Source organism: Martes martes, assembly GCF_963455335.1.
Source record: "Martes martes genome assembly, chromosome: 3".
Lineage (NCBI taxonomy): Eukaryota > Metazoa > Chordata > Mammalia > Carnivora > Mustelidae > Martes > Martes martes.
Genome location: NC_137890.1, coordinates 61856433 through 61877594, shown reverse-complemented (window position 1 = coordinate 61877594; position 21162 = coordinate 61856433). Strand labels below are relative to the sequence as shown.

Below are 21162 nucleotides of genomic sequence, written 5' to 3'. Positions count from 1 at the left end.
CTTGGATAGTCGCATCCTGTTCTCTCACAGGTGCTCTCCCTATTTCACAGGAAGCTGATCAGCTATACTCCAGGTGGCTGCAGTTAAATGTCAGCTGTGTTGGCAAAGAAAGTCTTCTCTTGGATCTTTTAGAGAATTGTCTGCCTTCCCTCCAACAATTGTGCGATGATGATATTTTAAGCAGTGCCTTTAAAAAGATAGCATTCTTGGAGTGGGTGAGTCTGGAGATAGAGAGGAAATTGCCATGTTGGAAAACCTAGCAGTTTTGTAGGATTTTCTACCCACCATCTCAGCCTATTGAGCTCTCCACGTTTTCTTTGAGTCACTATTTTTAACAATGCCCATTTACAAAAATACTGAAATTTACATAACATAAAATAATCCTTTTAAAGTGAACAGCTCTGTGCTCTCTCTCCATTTGCCCCTACCTGTAGCCTCTGGCAACCACCAATATGTGTCATTTCACTGTGGATTTATCTATTGTGGATATTTCATATGCAATCATGCCATATGTGTGACCTTTGGTGGCTGGCTTTCCTTAGCATAATGGTTTAGAGATTCTTGAGTCACTTTTTTTTTTTTAACATTCTATTTTGTTCTCTGTCACTTAATGGGAATCCGTGGTTACCCAGCCTGCCTGATGAAACTGTAGTAGATAATCGACAATATTAACAGTAATATGCAAACAGCAGTGTTGTCTTAGGTATGGTGATTGGTGCTGTTTGGCTCTTGATTCTCCCAGAACTGGCCTCGAGCGCAGGCAAAGTTACACAACGTTATACTTCACATTTCATCAAGAAAAAAACAACAGAACATCCCAAACTAACTACCTCATTAGCAAGATGCTACCATACGTGCCTTTAGGAAAATAGCAGAGAAAGACAGGAAGAACTGACCATTGGGAGCCAGCTCTGGAGGCTCTCAGACCTGTGCAGGAGGTATAAAAGTTGTATCCTTCTGGCTCTGCCTCCACGCTCAAAACCAGGCTCAAACAAGTTACCTAAAGTGGCATCTTTTGTGGGTCTGTCATCAATACTGGTTTACCTAAAGTGGCTCCTTCCGTGCTCCACTGCAGGGACGATCAGAACAAACCTCCTTGCATTCCGGTCCAGGCCTACATTAACCTCCAGGGGCCTGGAACACGAATCCGGAGGGAAGTCATTGCGTGGGCATAAACAGGATGGACCGCCAAAGGAGGAGTCAGTGTTGTCAGCAGTCCCACGGACCCTCTTCCTAGCTGTCATATGGCCACGAAGTCATGTTGGGGAAAGGGAAATACACCTGCTGTGGGTACAGCAGTCTGTGCTTACAGCCTCCTCAACAAACACGCGGTTAATGAGCGCGGCTAAACGACTCTTCTCCAGTCTGCCTTCCCCCACGCCCCGTGAGCGTTCAGACTAGTCCTATCTGCCACACAGCAGGGACTTGGCAGGCCCAGTCCCCCCAGGTCGCAAGCTCAACACGGAAACAGCTGACCAGGCTGGCCAGCCAGGGCACTCAGCTGGGCGGCCCTAACCGAAACTGGCAGACGCACAGCCCGCCCCCGCCGCCCAGGATCCGCCCCTCGGCGCCCATTGGCTCATTCAATTCACGCCGCGCCTTCTACCGCCGGGCGGACGGCATGCTCTGTGTGCCGCGGCCTTGGCTTGCGCAGTCCGGGACTGTCAGAGGCGAGACGCGGCCCCCTCCGGTAGCGGCCATGAGCACCCCAGCCGTGCCCCAGGACCTGCAGCTGCCCCCGAGCCAGAGGGCTCAGCCCGCGTTCAGAGGTGAGGGTCGCGGTGGCTGGAGCGGTGCGACCCCCGGGCGCCTCGTTTGCCCGAGGGGACGGGGGTAGGGAGGTGACCGTGGGGGAGAGGATCGTTCAGACACAGCGGCCAGAGCCTCGAGTCCGCCGGCCAGCTTCAGCCCTGACCCGTTGTGTGAGAAGCCTGGGCAGATCGCTCGGCCTCTCACAGCCTCATTCTCGGCGGCAGCGAAATGGACAACCAGAGCGGTGCCCCGTCCGTGGTGTTAGTGTGCGGGGCTGAGCGCCTCACGTGCGGTGGTTACTGGCCGGGCGTGACCCTCTGGTGGCGGAAACGGGCCTGGCGTGGACGAGTCCGTTTAGCGAGGGAGGGTGCGCGGCACTCCTGCCAGGCCCGGGGGGTTGGGGACTCGGGACCTGCGGGGGGCGGGGCCGCGCCCAGCTCGGGGGCCGACTGCGCTTGCGCAGGGAGCTCCCGCCGCCAGAGTGGAGAGCGAGTTTTTGGGAGAGGTGGGATTGCCTTGTCGGATGCTTCAAATTTAACGCAATCGATTTTAAATCCAGGGTGGACTGGATCTTCAGAAATAATATTGTTAGTTCTTTGTCCTGCACATGGGAATACAGAGGAAAGAAACTCAGGCCCAATCCAGTTCTGGTAAATTAGAACGTGGAGTCTAGTGTCTCGACTCTGCTGTTGAGTGTCTTAAAGCTTGGCTTTCAGTAATCGTATGTTGAAAATGTTTTTCTCCAGATTTTTCACTTTCAGACAAAAGAGAATGTGATTCTTGTGCAGTGGTTGTAGGGACCTTTTATAATAACGATCTCTTAAAAATGGGATTATTTTTCAAAGGCTATACTGAATTGGGAAATTTTCTGTTGTGTTTAAAGTCTGATCTCTAGAAGAACATTTTTTGAAGATGTTCATTTAGTGAATATTTATTTGCTGTTATTGTTGTAACAAATGTTGACTTGTTGCTTTTTTGTTGTTTAGAACAAAGAAGACAAAAACTCAAGGAACATATATTAAAAAGAAAAACTTTTTTTGCATGCAAACAGGAAAATCACATACCCAGGTGAGGTCAAATTTTCTCGTTTCAGATCTATAAAATTGTATCAGAGCTGTCTAATAAAAATGTAATGGGAGCCACAATTATACTGTAATTTAAAATTTTCAGTGTGTCTGGCTGCCTCGGTGGGTTCAAGCACCCTGCTCTTGATTGTGGCTCAGGCCAGATCTTAGGGTCCTGGGATTGATCCCCACTTCCAGCTCCCCTCTCATGGGGGAGTCTGCATGTCTCCCTTTCCCTGTGCCCTTCCCCTAGTTGGCTGTTTTTCCTCTCTTAAATAAATAAATATTAATTTTTTTTCCCTAGGGGCACCTGGGTGGCTCAGTCATTAAGTGTCTGCCTTGGACTCAGGTCATGATCCCAGGGTCCTGGGATTGAGCCAGACATCTGGCTGCCTGCTTAGCGGGAAGCCTGCTTCTTCCTATCTTCTGCTTGTATTTCCTTCTCGCTGTCTCTCTCAAATAAATAAATGAAATTTTTTTTTTTTAAGGTTTTATTTATTTGACAGAGACAAACACAGTGAGAGAGGGAACACAAGCAGGGAGAGGGAGAAGCAGGCTTCCTACTGAGCAGGGAACCCCATGCGGGGCTCTAACCCAGGATCCCGGGATCATGACCTGAGCCCAGGGCAGACATCTGACAACTGAGCCACCCAGGCACCCCTAAATGAAATTTTTTTTTTTTTTTTAAGATTTATTTATTTATTTATTTATTTATTTGTCAGAGAGAGAGAGAGAGGAGCGAGAGTGAGCACAAGCAGACAGAGTGGCAGGCAGAGGCAGAGGGAGAAGCAGGCTCCCTGCCGAGCAAGGAGCCCGATGTGGGACTCGATCCCAGGACACTGGGATCATGACCTGAGCCGAAGGCAGCCGTTTAACCAACTGAGCCACCCAGGCATCCCCCCTAAATGAAATCTTAAAAAATAATTCTAGTAGCCATATTTGAGAAGTTTATATATATATATATATAATATATACACACACACATACATGTTATGTACAGTTAGTGAACATACAGTGCATCAATAGTTTTTGATGAAATTATTTATGTTTAAAAATATATATATTATTTGTTTATCTGAGAGAGACAGAGAGCACCAGCAGGGGGATGGGCAGAGGGAGAGGGACAAGCGGACTTCCTGCTGAGCTTGGAGCCTGTGGTGGGACTCAATCCCAGGACGCTGAGATAATGATCTGAGCTTAACCGACTGGGCCACCCATGTGCCCCCTGAAAATTGTTTTTAAAAGATGAATTGTAATAACATTTAGTCCAATATATCCCATGTTATAATTTCAACATGTAATTCTTAAAAGTTATTGAGACATTTTATATCCTTTTTTGGTACTGAGTTTTCAAAATCTTGGTATGTATTTTACACTTTCACACATCAATTTGGACTAACCACATTTCAAGTGCTCAGTAGCCTTACCTTCTTGGATAGCACAGCATTGCTTCCTGTGTAGATTAATTCATACTCTAAGATGAAACAATTAATTTTAAAAACAAAGTGCTTATATATATCAAAATATTGACTTATGATTTATGCAGTGCTACAAAGGTCAGTCTTAATTTAGTAAGGTTTTTACTGTGTGTGTGAGAAAGAGGGAGGGAGAGAGGGGGCAGGGCATGGATGGTTATTCTTTGAGAGGTCACTCTCCTCAGATGTTTAGAGATCATTTGTTTTAGTCTCAACCCTTCATTGGGTTGTTATTGGTGTTATTTTGTTAAAAGTTAAAAAAAAATTTATTTTTTTTTTGTGGCTGGAACAAAGCCCCATGAAAGGATGTAAAGCAGAAGATCAGATGCCCCTTCTAGAGCTAACTGTTAGTCACATCCTTTAATCTCTTTCTGGCATTCTAAGAGCATTGGCTTTAGAATGTTAAGGGCTGGACTCCAAGTCTGGCACTACAACTGTGTAACCCCAGGGGAGTTAACCTGGCTTCTTTGAGTCCATTTATTTATATTAAAATGAGATAGTAATGTGTGGTTCTTGGAGATCAGATGAGATAGTGAATGCATTGTGCTATGCCTGGTATATAGAGAGAGCCCAACAAGCAGTAGCTATTATTTCATGATCTCTCAGTGGCTTTATACACAGAGCACTGGTTCTTGAGTTATTCTTACTCCTGGTTTCTTTAGTTTCTCCAAACAGTTATTGCTATATTTTGTCTTGGCAAATGCTTCATACCCTTCCTTGTGGTTGAAAGTGGTCAGATGGAGCTTTATTTAGGAGGTACAGGTGATAGGGCTTGCTGATGGGTTAGGTATGGATGGGACGTGAAAGAAAGAGTGCCCTTTAAGAGGACCCTGAATGTTCCAGATTAAGAGAGACCACTCAATCCAATACCTGATCCTTATACTATGTCCTACTGTGGAGGGGGAAATGTTAGAAAAGACATTATTAGTTAGTCAGTTTTCAACTAGAATATAAACAGTAGATTAAGGGGTATGTCACGCTGAATTTGATAACTAATGTAGTTATGTAAGAGAAAGTCACTATTTTTAGGAAACAAACATGGAAGCATTTAGGGTTTAAAGGTAATCATGTATATATCTTAACTTTAAAGATTCAGGAAGAAAAAATTGCGTGTACTCCACACCTACACATGTTCAGAAACAATGCAAATGATAACGCAAGTGGAATAAAAGGTTAACACTATGCAGATCTGGGTAAACAGTATGGGAATATACTTTGAACTATTTGTAATTTTGCAACTTTAAGTTTGACGTTATTTCCAAATTTTTTAAAAATTCTTTTTAACTTTACATTAATAGGTTACTTTAAGTGCTTTACATTTTCTTTTACAAATCCTGCATTTCTTCATTTAAAACAGAAAGATGATCCTAGATTTTTTATTTGAATAACTGAGTGGATAGTGGTACCATATGTCTAGAAGGGAAAGATGAAGGGAGGAATGGGGGGATCAGGAACTTTGATTTGGCCATGCTCAGTTTGAGATACCAACAGGACATCCAAGTGGAAATGCCAAATAGTTACATCTGAAGGGCTGGGTTGAGATTGGGACCAGAGATTTAAACTTGGGAATTATCAGTTTGTGGATGATTTTTATTTAAAACTTCAAGATAGCATAAGATTACTAGAGAGGGAATAAAGAGAATATTAATTCAAGTAAGAGCATAACTCTCAACTACTTATTTGAATAAGGAATTCAGCTGGGCCATAGGATTTATAATACTTTTATACACAGTGGGAAGATAAGAAAATTCTGAAATTCTTCTGGCTTTACCAAGAAATCTCGCAAGTACTATATTTATTCCTTTCAAAAAACAGATATCAACTTAAGTATTGTTACTTGATCAACAAATTGTTAAATAGACAACTAATCAGAGTTGTAGCTTTTTTAAAATTAAATCATTCTATTTTGCAGTCTCTAGGGTGGGTATTTTAAGATTCCTTTGTTTAGATAACTCTTGTGAGGGCAGTTTTATCATAACAAGACAGAATGGGACAGAACATATTTTCATATAACTCTCCGTACTGGATAAGTGAATAAGGTAGATTCTCCTTATCCTGAAATTTTATAAGCTAGCAGTTGAAAGGTCAGCAATTTCAAGACTAAGTACTAGAATTCTGTTAGCACAGACAGACAAGGAGGAGATCCTGAGAAGTATAAAACTAAAATAAAAAGCAGAAGAAAAATTTAAAATTTATTCATTTTTTTTTTAAGATTTTATTTATTTTTTTGAGAGAGAGAGAGTGAGCAAGAGCAAGAGCACAAACTGTGGGGAGGGTGGGGGCAAGAGGCAGAGGGAGAAGCACACTCCCCATTGAGCAGGGAGCCCAGCATGGGGCTCGATCCCAGGACCCTATGATCATGCCCTGAGCCAAAGGCAGATGCTTAACCGACTGAACCACTCAGGCGCCCCCAGAAATTTAAAACTGAAATGCAGCTTCCAGCCCTAGCTCAGAGGTTAGGAAGAAGATAGACAGACTTAATAGAAGTGGACCAACTGATGTAGGAGGAAAGGTAGAAGAGGTGTTGATCGATAGCCAAGTGAGGAAAGTGTCGAAAGAAAGAAGAATGGCCGCCTGTGTCAAGTGCTGCTTAAAGGTTCAGTAAGGGGAAAACGGAATTGACCCATGAGTTGTAGAAACACGGAAGCAGATGACATTAGAAGTCTCCAGTGGAGTGTTGAGGACACGCTCCCAATAGGGGTGGGCTGGGGAGAGAATAGAATGTGACAACATGGAGACAGTGTGTATAGATACAGGCTTTTGAGGAGTTTTGTTGTAAAGCAAAGAGAAATGAGGCAGGAGCTGAAAGGGGGGAGGTGGGGTTTAAGGCTTTTAAAATGAGATAAAATAGATCGTGTTTATATGCTGATGGGAGTGATGTAGTAGAGGGGAAAGTTAATGATGCAGAAGAGTGAGCAAATCAAAGAACAAAGATCCTGAGTAGGCAAGTGGGAGAGCACAAATGGAGAGTCTGCCCATTGGTCAGCATGGTGTCAGTTCATGCATAGACAGGAAGGAAGGCAGAATATCTGGGGATAGAGGCAGATAGGCTGGCAGGCTTCAGTGGGAGAAAGAAGGGCTAATTCTTGTTGAGATCGCTTCTGATTTTCTTTGAGGTAACATCACAGTATGCTGTACGCCCAGATATAATACAGGGGGTCTGATTAGTTAAGGTGCCACATCGGGAGGACCTGACAGGTTGACTCTGAGCACCGTCTCCCACCCCACAACAGTTTGCAGACCCATAAACAATCAGAGGAGTATTTGCCTCAGGTAGTGAATGCAGGGGCTTAAACTGGGGAGACATTGCTCTGTTCAGTGTCGCGTATTGACTCTTCTCTGCCATCGTACAAAATGGCTAGTACAAGCTATGTCAAAGTTCTGCCCCTTGTCCAAGCAGACTGAACAAACAGATGGGAAAAGCAATATAACCCAGATTGTCAATTATAGAGATAAGTTTTGTTCATTCTAAAATAGATACTTTTTTTTTTTTTTTTTACATTTTAGCATCTCTGAACTGAGAATCTGTCTTAGATTCAATGGCATGTCTAATTGAGCCTGTTTTTTCTTTTCTTAATGGAATACAGATTGTTATAATGACTTGTTAAGAGAATCTCATGGCCTGTACAAACCAGTCTATATCTGTTCCAAGGAGTGTAGGTCAAATTCTTAAGGAAGCATTTGTTTTGGATATATAGTCTAAATACATTGCCATCTAAAAACCAAAGCCCACATTTATAATGAATTGAGCTGTGAGTGTGTATGGAAAATTTTGGATTTCTTTTGGGAAGGCTATTTTTTTTTTCTTTTATCCCTTTTATTTAAAGTATAGGGTATAATATTATATTAGTTTCATCTGTACATCATAGTGATTTGACAACTGTACACATTAAATACTTTCCAAAAACATGTGTAGTTACTTTCTGTCACCATATAAAGTTACTACAATATTATTGACTGTATTCCCTATGCTGTACTTTTCATCCCCATGACTTACTTATTTTATAACTAGAAGTTGTTATAAAAGAGTTGTTATAAAAGAGTTGTTATCTCTTAACTCCCTTCACCTATTTCATTCTCCTACTCCCTCACTGCCTTCCTCTCAGGCAAAGATCAGTTCTCTGTATTTGAGTCTGTTTCTATTTTGTTTTGTTTTGTTTTGTTTGTTTGTTTTTGTTGCTTTGGTTTTTTTTTTTTAAGATTCCACATAGAAGTGAAATCATACAGTGTTTGTCTTTCTCCAATTGTCTTATTTCACTTGGCAGAATACCCTCCAGGTCCATCCATGTTGTCACAAATGGCAAGATTTCATTATTTTTTATGGCTAAGTAATACTCCATTGTGTATATATGCCACATCTTCTTCTTCTTTTTTTTTTTAAAGATTTTATTTATTTATTTGACTAGAGAGATGGAAAGTACAAGTAAGCAGAGTGGTAGGCAGAGGGAGAGGGAGAAGCAGGCTCCCCGCCAAGCAGGGAGCTCGATGCGGGGCTCAATCCCAGGACTCTGGGATCTATGACCTGAGCCAAAGGCAGCTGCTCACCTGACTGAGCCACCCAGGCACTCCTATACCACATCTTCTTTATCCATTAATTTATCAGTGGACACTTAGGTTACTTCCGTATCTTGGCTATTATAAATAATGCTGCAGTAAACACAGGAGTGGATATATCTTTTGAATTACTGTTTTCATTTTCTTCATATAAATACCCAGAAGAGAAAGTATTGGATCATCCGGTATTTCTATTTCTAATTTTTTGAGGAACCTCTATATTACTTTCCACTGACTGCACCAATTTATATTTTCAGTGCACAGGGGCTCCTTTTTCTCTATATATATCTTTGCCAACACTTGTTATTTTTTTGTTTCTTTAATACTAGTCATTCTCAGGGCACTTTGGTGGCTCAATCGGTTAAGCATTTGACTCTTGATTTTGGCTCAAATCATGATCCCTGGGTCATGAGATTGAGCTCCACTTCTGGCTCTGCACACAGCAAGGAGTCTGCTTGAGATTCTCTCTCTCTCTCTCTACCCCTCCCCCTTCATGTTCATGCATGTGCACTTTCTCTCAAAATTAAAAAAAAATACTAGCCATTCTGACTGGTGTGAGGTGACATCTCATTGTGTTTTTTTTTTTTTGTTTTTTTGTTTTTTAAAGATTTCACTTATTTACTTGTCAGAGAGAGAGAGAGAGAGTGAGCACAGGCAGACAGAGTGGCAGAGGGAGAAGCAGGCTCCCCGCGGAGCAAGGAGCCCGATGTGGGACTCGATCCCAGGACGCTGGGATCATGACCTGAGCCGAAGGCAGCCGCCCAACCAACTGAGCCACCCAGGCGTCCCTCATTGTGGTTTTGATTTACATTTCCCTGATGATTAGTGATGTTGAGCATCTTTACATGGGTTTGTTGGCCATCTGTATGCGTTTGGAAAAATGTCTGTACAAGTCCTCTGCCCAATTTTTAATTGGGTTTTCTTCATGTTGAGTTGTAAGAGTTCTTTATGAATTTTGGAAATTAACCCCTTATCAGATATGTTATTTGTAAATACTCTCATTTAGTAGATTGCCTTTTTTTTTTTTGAGAGTGTGTGTGTGTGTGTGTGTGTGTGTGAGAGAGAGAGAGAGAGAGAAAGAAAGAGAGAGAGAGAGAGAGCGTGCCAGTTGGAGCAGAAGGAGAAAGAGAGAATCTTCTGCAGGCGCCACACCTAGTACAGAACCCAACAGCAGGGCTGACGGGGCGGGGGCTGGCTCCATCTTACAATCCCAAAATCATGACCTGAGCTGTAATCAAGAGTTGGAGGCTTAACTGACTGAGCCACCCAGGTGCCCCGACCTTTTCATTTGTTGATGGTTTTCTTTCTTGTGCAAAGGCTTTTTAGCTCGATGTAGTCCCAGTTATTTTTACTTTTGTTTCCTTTGCCTGAGGAGAGACATCCAGCAAAATATGACTAAGGCTGATGTCCAGGAGTTTATTGCTTCTATTTCCTTCCCTATAGAAGTTTTATGGTTTCAGGTCTTATATTTAGATTTTTAATGCATTTTGAGTTTACTTTTGTGTATGATGTAAGAAATTAGTCCAGTTTCATTCTTTTGGTTGCAGCTGTCCAGTTTTCCTCAAACCACTTACTTGAAGAGGGCCTATATTTAAAAATTTTTCACTGTAAGTCCCTTACTAAGTACTTAAAACTAACCAAAGAAAATGTTGCTTAATAAAGATTTTGAGGACTTGTTTGAGTGACTAGGAAGAATGGTTTGGAATGAGATTATCAAGTATTTACATATTCTGTGTAGGGGAGTGTTAAGATTTTTAAGAAAATATCTTTAAATTCCTCAGCTATCTTCTTTATACTGTTAAGTCCACCCTGTAATTAATAAAGAAAAAGGACACATAAAACTTCCATTCTGGCCTCAATTTAAAATTACAAAGTCAGATGATTGTTAATATTCTCTCATCCCTCCCCCAAAGAGAAAACTTCCTTGGTACATGGTTAAACTTTTTTTTTCCTTTTTTTATTTCTTAAAGTAGTAGAGACCAGAAAGTGATGAACTCTGAGGGCCAGGTCCACGAAGAGACAAAAGTTCTGAAATTTAAAACAAAAATGGTAAGATATGGATTATAGCCCTCCTAAATTGTCCTTTCCCCTCCCCCTTTCTCCTTCCTAAACTCTTAAAGAAATGAGTTCTGAAAGACTTACTTGTCTGAAATCACTCTTTTAGGCTGGTAAAGAAAATGTCAGTAGACCTCCTGGGAACAAAAATCATATAACAACAGGAAAAAATTGCATTCCTTTAAGACCTTCTAATGAATCAACCAATTCAACAATAGCAACTGACACACATAATTTTGAGGATAATAATCAAATGGGACAGTCCGTACCAATTAAAGATGACCCTCAAAGTCAACACATGACATTGAGCCAAGTGTTTCATCTTAAAAACAACAATAAAAAGAAACAGATATCCACAGAAAAACCAAAGCAAGATGCTAACACGTCCAAGAAGCTTGTGCTTGGGTCTTACCGTGGCCAAATTGTTCAGTCTAAGATTAATTCATTTAGAAAGCCCCTGCCAGTCAGAGATGAGAGTTCTGCAACAACGAAGAAACCTTCAGCCGCTGTTCCTAAAGCCCCAGAGCCTCCACCCGCAGATACCCGAGGTGTGACCGTGAGAAGTGAAAGAGCCCTGAACACAGTGACCACCACTAAACTTGGGAGCACAGCATCTCAGGACAGACAGCTGGTGCGGCCTCCTATCAGAAGTCACCGAGACAGTGCCCAGGACGCTGTGAAACAGGGCCTTGGGAGAACCACTGCCAACGTTACAATCCGGAAAGGGCCTCGGGAGAAAGAATTAATGCACTCAAACACGGTTTCATCTAGTGCCAAAACCGGTGCTCAGGATGTAGAGAGAAGGAAGACACTGGCAAGAAGCCTGACCTCTGAAACTGTAGCCAGGCCTGCTTCATCTTCTAACACCAAACTGATACAGAAATCAAAAAGCATTGACCCTCGCAGACACACTATAGCAAAAGCAACTCTTGATATATCAGCCCGGCCCAAAGAAACAGCAGAAGAGAGAAAGTAAGTTGATTTCATTTTATAGGCTTAGTTTTCAGTAGAGTGCCACTTGTGAATGCAGTTTATAATCTCCATGAAGGTGCTAGAATTTGTGTGTGTGTGTATGTGGGTGGGTGGGTGGAATGTCCTCTGTTGCAGGTAGATTTATCCAGTGGTGGAGTTAATTTATCCAGTGGTGAAGCAGAGTGACCTAAGTTACTGTGCTTAAGTGTGTTTCATTAGGTTGCTGTAATCTGAGATACTTGATACAGTTGGGAAATGTCTTATAACCTCTCCATTTAAAAACACAGTCTTGGGGTGTTTGAGCATATAACAAACATTGATTTCTTTTTCTTCGAACTTGGGAACTTAACGTGTGGGCCATGGGTGTGGAACTGCTTGAAGACCTGAGTTATTTTTTAACTTCTCTGTCTGACAGAATTCTATCATCAGTAGCACAGGTAACACTTATATTCTGCTTCTAACTGTAGAGCTCGTCTGAGTGAATGGAGAGCTGGCAAAAGAAAAGTGCTGAAAAGGCCTCCTAGTGCAGTGGTTATCCACCCTGAGCCTGGAGGGCAGAACAAAAACTCAGTCGGGTCCTTTTGGACAACCATGGTAGAAGAAGATGAACAAAGATTATTTACTGAAAAAGTAAACAAGACATTTTCGGAATGCATAAACCTGATTAATGAGGTACAGTCCTTATATTTGTGCAGTAGTTTATAGTTTGTAAATTATCTTATAAATGTTCTCTTACTAAATTACCTTGTCACTCTTTTGACCACATAATGTGTTAGTGGTGTTATGTAGACTCAGTGTTAACTGTGAGATTTTCTTTAGGCTTTAATGGACTGCAATTTCATTGAGGACATATAAATGTATCAAAGGGATAACTAGGTTTTTTATCAAAAAAAAATTTGATAATTTTTTTAATTTATAAATATGTATTCCTCTAAGATGTTAATATAGAATGGGCTAGGGGTGGATATTCACTCTGATACTCTATTTTTTACATTCCTTCAGCATATTCACACATTATTTTTTCTACTCATTACATATTTTATCAAAGACTAGCAACCTAAATTAGTGGGTTATTATCACAGATTAAATTCAAGTTAACTAAAATATTTGCAAACAAAATTCCATTAAAAACCAACATCATCATGGTCTTAAACTTATTGTAGAGTTTCACTATTTGGACCAAAATCCTACAGAGTATAATAATTCCAGAATGTTTCCTTTATTTCCTGACTACTTTTTAATCTTGGTTTGGTCACCCATGGTGTCTAAGATCCATAACAAGACTGAATATGGAGAGTATGATTTCAAACCTTACTCTGGTCTTCATGAGTGTCTGTAAGCTTTTTGTGATTTTTGAAGACCAGTGAAAATTAGGACCGGAGTTTCCTTGATTATATTCTTATTTCTGCTCAGCTGGGGTTTCTCATTGATTCTGTGGAAGTTCTCTGTCTTACCATCTATATATAGCTCTTAACTTACTTCAACCATTACAGATTCATTTTAACCTTAATATCAAGAACTGACAAAGACTGTTTTTAAAAACCTGCAAGCTATTGCCCCCACATAAACATTTGGTAGTTGCAAAATTCCAAATTAAGTATTAAATGGAATCCCACAATGTATTAAAGGATAATCGTCAAGACAAAGTAAAGTGTTAGTCATTTGTGTGTGTGTGTGTCAGTCATTTTTGACTAATATTTTTCTCAACTAGTATTTCATTGTTTTCATGCTTTGTACTCATGACTAATAGGCTTCTTGCTAGCCATTCAGAATAAGTTTGGAGTAAGGAAAAGAATACTGAATATTCTTATGAATAACTTTCTGTCAACTTTTTCTTATCATTGATCTTGATAGTACACTTAACTTATAGCAAGTGTATATACCAAGATATAGATCTTATAGTACACTTACTTAATTGTTCATAGTTCAGAGGCTAAAGGATGTCACTTCACTTCTTGCTGTTTTAGGGATGCCCAAAAGAAGAAATATTGGTCATACTGAATGACCTGATTAAAAATATTCCAGATGCCAAAAAACTTGTTAAATATTGGATATGCCTTGTACGTATTGAACCACTCACAAGTCCTATTGAAAATATTATCACAATCTATGAGAAAGCTATTTTGGCAGGAGCTCAGGTAAGATTAAAACTTACCAATCTTTACTAATACAGTGTAAAGGATTCAGAGCTATTTTGGAGCACATCACAACATAACTTGATAAAATTGTGGTTCCATATGTAGTAGTAATGAATGTTTAAAGGCCACAGTGATCACATGTTATAAAAGCTGTTTCTCAACATTCTAAAACTTGCTCGTGAACTAGTGATAATCAGACCTTTGAAGAGGGATATACACTGAAATGTACATTTAATGAAACTTGCCGTAAGAAATATTTTAGCACATGTCATTTCACACATTTTCTAGCTAAGAAATCTGGGAAATTGAATTTTTAATATTAAAATTTGTTTAACAAATATAAAGCAAATAGAATTAAATTAACTTAAAATGTTAGCAGGTTCTGTGGCTTTGTGAAAGAAGTCTTTCACTTGAAGAGCATTTCTTAATGCTTTTACGTGTTCTCACATTTTTATGCCATATGTTTGGTCCTGCCCACACATAGAAAATGGCAGTAAACTAGTTTCTCTGACATACTAGCACCATAGTGGTTTGATACCACGCCTCTCCCCTCTTCCTAGTCTATTGGTACAAAAGGCTCTGAGTATAGAATAAATTGTATCTCTAGGTTTTTCAGTTTGGCTGGGTTTTTTGTTTTTATGGGCAAATATTTCTAAAATGTGTTTCCTTTTGACCAAGTTTCCCAAAAATGCATTTTGGAGATTATTTACAGGGAGAGTTTTAAAAAATTCTTTTCTTTAGCCTTTCTTTAAGAAAGGTCTACTCACTTTAGTCTCAGCAAAGCCAGCAGATGCTATTTGACCTTGTACTTGAATCATAAATATTCAGCAGATATTCTCTCAAAGGCTATTATGTATAAAACACTTTGTTGAAGGGCGATTATATTTGACAGACTCCCACTTGGAAGGGGGTGTGGAGGTTCCTACTACATGAACCAGAAGGGACATGACTTAAGGTGGCTTAAGGCAGAATAGCTAGGATGCATGCCAGAGGCAAGGACTCTTACGGAAAGCAGGATGTAAAGACAGAAATGTGATATGGCAGCAGAAAGTAGAAAGCAAGGATTAAAATTAGCCAAGAAAATTGAATGCAGGCTGAGTGAGTAGTTTAGAACTATGTTCTAGAACTAAGAATATGAGCCAGAACTTCCCTTTTATATAATATCTTGAATATGTTGCATTAGCAATCATGGTAGTACAAAAGAAAATAGTAAGTGCTTCCATGTTCTGGCATATAATGGACACAAAGTAAACTGTTGAATTCGAATGAGTGAAATGTTAGGCTGGTCAACCTTGAGCTATTCAGAGATGCATTTAATAGCATGTGAAAAAAAAAGCATAACCGTGGACTTGAATGTAGGAAAAAAAGAGTAAACTTTATATTAAATTTACTTTAAATTAATATTATCAGCTCTTTGATATTGTTGGCTTGCTACTTGTCCATTAATTTTGTTTACATCAGACAAATAGTTAAAAGAGTTACCAGAGGCTTAAGAAAAATTGTGGGGAGAATTTTAATCTGATAATTCTACCCCTTGTATTCATTTTTATTCTATAAATTGGAAAGAGTCATTTTCAAACATTCGAGTGTCAAAATAGGTATTCTGAGAAAAGACACATGATTTGCCTCGTTTTAAAATATGAAATATAATCACTGCTTTAAATATTTTTGACTTGAATAACCTTGTTAATGTCTTGACATTAAATATTTTTGGCTTGAATAACCTAGTTAATGTCTGAGAATATAAAAATTATATTTTCCTCTTTAAAAAAATTAAGCCTATTGAAGAGATGCGACATGCAATTGCAGATATTCTAACAATGAAGAGTCAAGAGAAAGTGAAATATGGTAAGTTTTTAATTTTCTTCAAGTAAATTGTGATTTTATTAAATTTGAATTATTTTTCTTTTATCTTTTTAAATTTGTAGAATGTTTCTCCCCTCTTATGTCTGTAGGCATACCTCTGAGATTCAGTGGCCTTATGTAGTATAAGAATTTTTAATTAGGATGTCTGGTTCAGGGGTGCCTGGGTGGCTCAGTTGGTTAGGTTGGTTAGGCAGCTGCCTTCAGCTCAGGTCGTGATCTCGGGGTCCTGAGATCAGGTCCCCACATTGGACTCCCTGCTCAGGAGGGAGCCTGCTTCTCTGTCTGTCACTGTCCCTCCTCCCTGCTCATGCATGCTCTCTCTCTCTCTAGCAAATAAATAAATCTTAGGGAAAAAAAAAAAAAGATGTTTGGTTCAAAACCCAAATTTATCATTGAGTGTTTTTGAAAGTTACCTTACTTCTCTAGGCCTTAATTCCCTGTGTTAAAAATGAGGCAGTTTGATTAGATGATCTCTAAAATTTTACCTATTAATTCTATCATCTGTTCTATGCTATAGAGAAGCTCATTCAAGAATTCTCTTTGTTAGGGCTAGTAGATAGAGGGAAGAGATTCAATAGCTGTCAGGTATATGAAATGTAATCATTTTCTAGATTCAGATATATCCTATAACTGAAACATCTCTTGGTGCAAATCTCTAATAATTGCCTAATAGTCAAATCTAGAGGTCTTTTCAGCTTGCTGGATTTATCAAGATGTCTCAAGTATTTCACATCAAGCATGTTGTATTTTGAACTCATTGTCTTCCCTCATTGCTTCCCCATACCATCATCTGTTCCTCCCAAAAAAAGAAAAGGAAAGAAAGAAACTCCTCTGTCATTGAAGATGCCTAAGCAAGAAATGTTATGAGAGATGCCTCAGTATACCTGCACACTCATTCTGATGTGCACATACATTCATTAAGTCCTAACTTAGAAATAACTCATAAGCCTGCCTTCTTGCTGATGCCTACTTCTCTACCACCTTGCCTAGAGACAACCTCGTTTATCTTCTTATCATCACAGATCATTCCTTTTCATTCCTTGCCATTCTAAACCATCCTTTATAGTGGTCAAATCTGATTGTATCTGTTTCTCCAGTGAAGATTTTTTTTTTCTAACCAAACTTCCTGCATGTAAAGTTCATTATAATCCAGCCCTTCCTACCTATTATCACCTCCTCCCCACATATATTACCCTATATTCTAGGCACTCTGGCCTGTTAATGTTGTCTTAATAGTCATTTCCTTTTAAGCTTCATAACCAAGATTATCTTCCTTGGTCTTGTCAAGTACTTGTTTATCAAGCCCCAGCCTGAATGTCATTTGTGAAACTTTGCCTAGCTCTCTCCCTATCCCTCAAGCAAAGGAGTTGTTCCATTTTATGGGTTCCCATAACCCTTTGTTCTTACCTCAACTTTATAGAATTTTTCTCGCTTTAATTATTTTCAATCATGTCTCTTCCATGAAATGTGAACTTAAAGGACAGGGATGATTTCAGTCTTGTATCTGTATCTATAATCCCAACCCATAGGTGATAGTGAATATTTGTTAACAGTTGTCAGCAGTATTGGCTTAGGAAAAGTAATGGGTAGGAGATAGCAGTTTGGTTCTTCTATTTTGAAAATCTGACCAACTATGAATAACTTTAATGTCTTCTGATTTTTCTCTTTAACTTTGACCAAAAGCTTAATCTATAAATGTATTTCCATAGGAGAAAATGTTGAGGCTTGTGCAACTAAGGAATACATTCAAGAAGTCAACAATGAAGATATGGGTGTTAATCTAGAGTCAGGAAGATCAGAAATGGAAAAGAAACCTAGAAATGTGGTATTTCAAGATTGTGAAAAAGAGGAAGATGACAAAAAAGATCCAACCAATGATGTTAAAACTCCCAGTACAGAGACCAGGGGGAGTTGCTTAATCAAATATAATGTGTCTACTACACCATACCTACAAAGGTAAACTTTCAAAATGTAATGTGCTGTAATTGGTTTTTATGTTTAAGAATAATAAATATGTTATCTAAAAATCTTTAGCTTCCAAATTAGAATGGTTTCAAACAAATCAATATCATTGGGACACTTCACCTTGTGTGTGTGTGTGTGTGTATGAGAGAGAGAGAAAGAGAGAGAGAGTGAGAGAGAGAGAGTGCATTAAAGTTGGGGAGAAGGGGCAGAGGAGAGAGAGAGAATCTTAAGCAGACTCCATACCCAGTATGGAGCCCTGTCACAGGGCTCAGTCTCACAACCCTGATACCATGACCTGAGCTGAAATCAAGAGTTGGTTGCTTAACTGACTGAGCCACCCAGGTACCCCTGGACACTTTACCTTTTACATACTGTATTTGGGGGCACCTGGTTGGCTCAGTCAGTTAAGCATCTGCCTTCGACTGGGGTCATTATCCCAGGGTCCTGGGATCGAATTCTGTGTCGGGCTCCCTGCTCAGTGTGGAGCTTGCTTCTTCCTCTCTTTTCCGCTCATGCTCTCTCACTACCTCTGATACTATCTACACCCCTCTCTCTCAAATAAATAAAATCTTAAAATTAGTGTATTTTCTTTGCTTTTACCTGAAGTATTGCCATTTTGTAAAAGAAAACTTTGACATCATTTTATTTAATGTCCGTATGTTACTGTTAATAGTAGGTTATGGAATTGAGCAACTAGCCGATTGTACAGATATTCAAGAATCTGCTGTGTACAAACTGTGACAACAAATAGAGAAAAGAAGGAGTTCCTAACTACAAGAGCTCTCAGTACCTCTTTTTCTCTACGGGAGGCAATCACATAGTTTTAACTTATAAGCTCTAGGATGATAAATGTCATAAAAGAACAAAGTGAAAATGTTAGTGTTTTTTAACTCTGGGAATAATTTTGTGTCTTTTTAGTGTAAAAAAGAAGATACAGTTTGATAACACAGATACTACATTTAAAGAGCTAAAGTTTCTAACACCAGTTAGACGTTCTCGACGTATTCACGAGAAGACTTCTAAACTGCCAGATATGTTAAAAGACCATTACCCATGCGTGTCTTCATTGGAGCAGCTAACAGAGTTGGGAGGTGAAACCGATGCTTTTGTGTGTCGTCCTAACGCTGCGCTCTGCCCGATGTACTCAGAGACTGGAACAGCACAAGAGAAATAAAGTGATGATAAGCAACGGGGCTTCTGTTGTTCCTGGGGTCTTTTGTTGGCTTCTTGTGGCTTTGTATGTCTCTTGGGAGTTGGCCAAGTACCTTTGTATGTCTCTTGGGAGTTGGCCAAGTACCTAAGTATTCATGGCAGTAAGCTCTTTTACCGATGTTCACCTTGTAGCAGGAATTGCCTTCCGTGTAACAGAAAGCTAATCCTACCTTGTCAATTTCAGCAGAGGGAGTTTCTAATAAAGGTAGATTTTGTCAAGTAGTTTACTATGTTCCTTGAATAGAGACAGGTTTGATCATAATATTGGCTTGTTCACTTTTAATAGTCTTAACTTGTTAGTCATTAAATATAAGTAATGCTGTGGCAGAAAGGGTGTTCAAGATAAGATTTCTATATTTGCGTGTTCTTAAAATTCACATTCTTAAAATTTATAATACACATGCCAGCCGTTAACAGAATACTGACATTTTTTTGCCTTTCCTTAATTCTGGATCAGTAGGAAAGTCAGTAATTGCAATGTAGTGCAACCCCCTGCAGAAGTGAAGACATGGAAGACTTAGCTTGCTTTTTCACCCAGTTCTTGTTACCTGGGCCGCTGTGGTCTGTCGTGCTTTGGCTCTTCCCTCTCACTTTCCATCAATGCTAGTGAGTCTGTGGTCACTGTTGGTTTCTTTTTTATTGTAGCTGAGGTCACCACAAATGATAATTCACTAAATGCCTCATTTCTAGGAGGAAATACTTTGTAGTGAAAAAGAAAAGTGCCAAATGCGGCAGATATTTGAAACTTTAAATCTGAGTTTCTTTCTTTAGTTCCTTCTGTAACTTGGCTGTCTAAAATGTTAAAACTTTAACTTTCCTCATTTCATTTGATACAGTTGTAGACATTAGAATGGAATTAGAGAAGGAATATATAACATCATTCTAATTTAGCTAGTATTTCTAAAATAACTAATATAAAATACAACTAACATAAAATACAATAAAAACTTTATTGTTAAGTCATGTCCCTTGAAACATGATAGTTATATACAGTAAACAGTTTCTTCTCCCCACACATTAAATATCACCCCTAAAATTGTTTTATAAGTCTCCAGACTAATGCTTAAATACATCCTCTACCAATCTAGTTTCAAAGATTCGATAGTTTTAAAACTGTGTGTGATATAAATGTGCTTGAAAATCACAGTCTTGTGTTCACTCATTCACCATTTGTATAATGGCACCTATCTTTGTTCTATTATGTTCTAAAGAGGAGTCTTATTCTTTTATAAACTGTGTTCCTAATATTTATAAATAAATATATCGGTATAGCAATGTTTCAGTGACATTTATTTATTTCAACAAATATGAAATGCAGTTTAACTACAGTGAATAAATTTGAATCTTGCTTTTAGAATACATTATAGTTGGATTTGACTTGGGGTTTTTAATACTTAAATATGTGCTTAATGATATATTTCCTTTTGAAAAATTTATCAATTTATCTAAAGGTTTACCTTAATTTCTATCTTAATTTTTTGCATACTTTGTATGAATGGTACAAAACATGCCATTTTGAAATAAACTTGAAACTGGCTTATACTCTCGGCTTTAACATGAGTATACCGTGTGGTTCATTTGGCCATACAGAGTAGCTTGAAATGCCTCAGTGAGCGGGAACTTGAGATAAACCGTTCCGTTTGGAAGTTTCATAGAGTGCTTTTCTTCCCCCCCCCCCCCACCTCAGCTGTGAGGCAAATCTGTCTCCTTAAATAATCCTAGTGCTACCCTTTACAGACATTTATTTCGCTCCTTTCTGGGTGCTTAAGAACATTTATCAAGTGTCTGACCTAGGTTTGTTCCAAGCATGTAATATATGGTATATGAGCTTTGAAGTCCAGCAGATCTACATTCAAAATCTCAGCTCCTACCTTCCCTTAAAAGTTATGCGACTGCGAAGTTAGTTGAACCTCATCTTTCTGTGGGGTAAAGTGGAGATAATCCTCTGTTATTTTTGTGTCATAATTGCTGGCTACGCCTCTGGTTAATAGGCCAGAATGGGCACCTGACCCAACCTGGACTGTCAGAGACCATAGGTATTTGGGAATCAAGACGGGGTCTTTTCTATGTAGTTAGACCTGAAATATGTAAAAATGAGGTACTGGGTGA

The 21162-nt window shown here is 39.3% G+C and overlaps 1 protein-coding gene across 2 annotated transcripts; it reads left to right on the top strand.

The window, feature by feature from the left end:
- The first annotated feature begins 1613 nt into the window (after positions 1–1613).
- Positions 1614–20608, top strand: CKAP2 (cytoskeleton associated protein 2). Of its 2 annotated transcripts, none has more exons than XM_080798613.1 (9): positions 1614–1769; positions 2739–2820; positions 10819–10894; positions 11010–11872; positions 12340–12544; positions 13840–14010; positions 15789–15858; positions 17586–17832; positions 18760–20608. In XM_080798613.1, exons 1-9 carry the CDS (start codon positions 1622–1624, stop codon positions 19013–19015), a joined length of 2118 nt encoding a protein of 705 aa, XP_080654739.1. In that variant the 5' UTR covers positions 1614–1621; the 3' UTR covers positions 19016–20608. The 2 variants fall into 2 exon arrangements, with proteins under 2 accessions (XP_080654739.1, XP_080654738.1); XM_080798612.1 differs by having other exon boundaries at positions 1619–1769; positions 10816–10894.
- Positions 20609–21162: the final 554 nt, after the last annotated feature.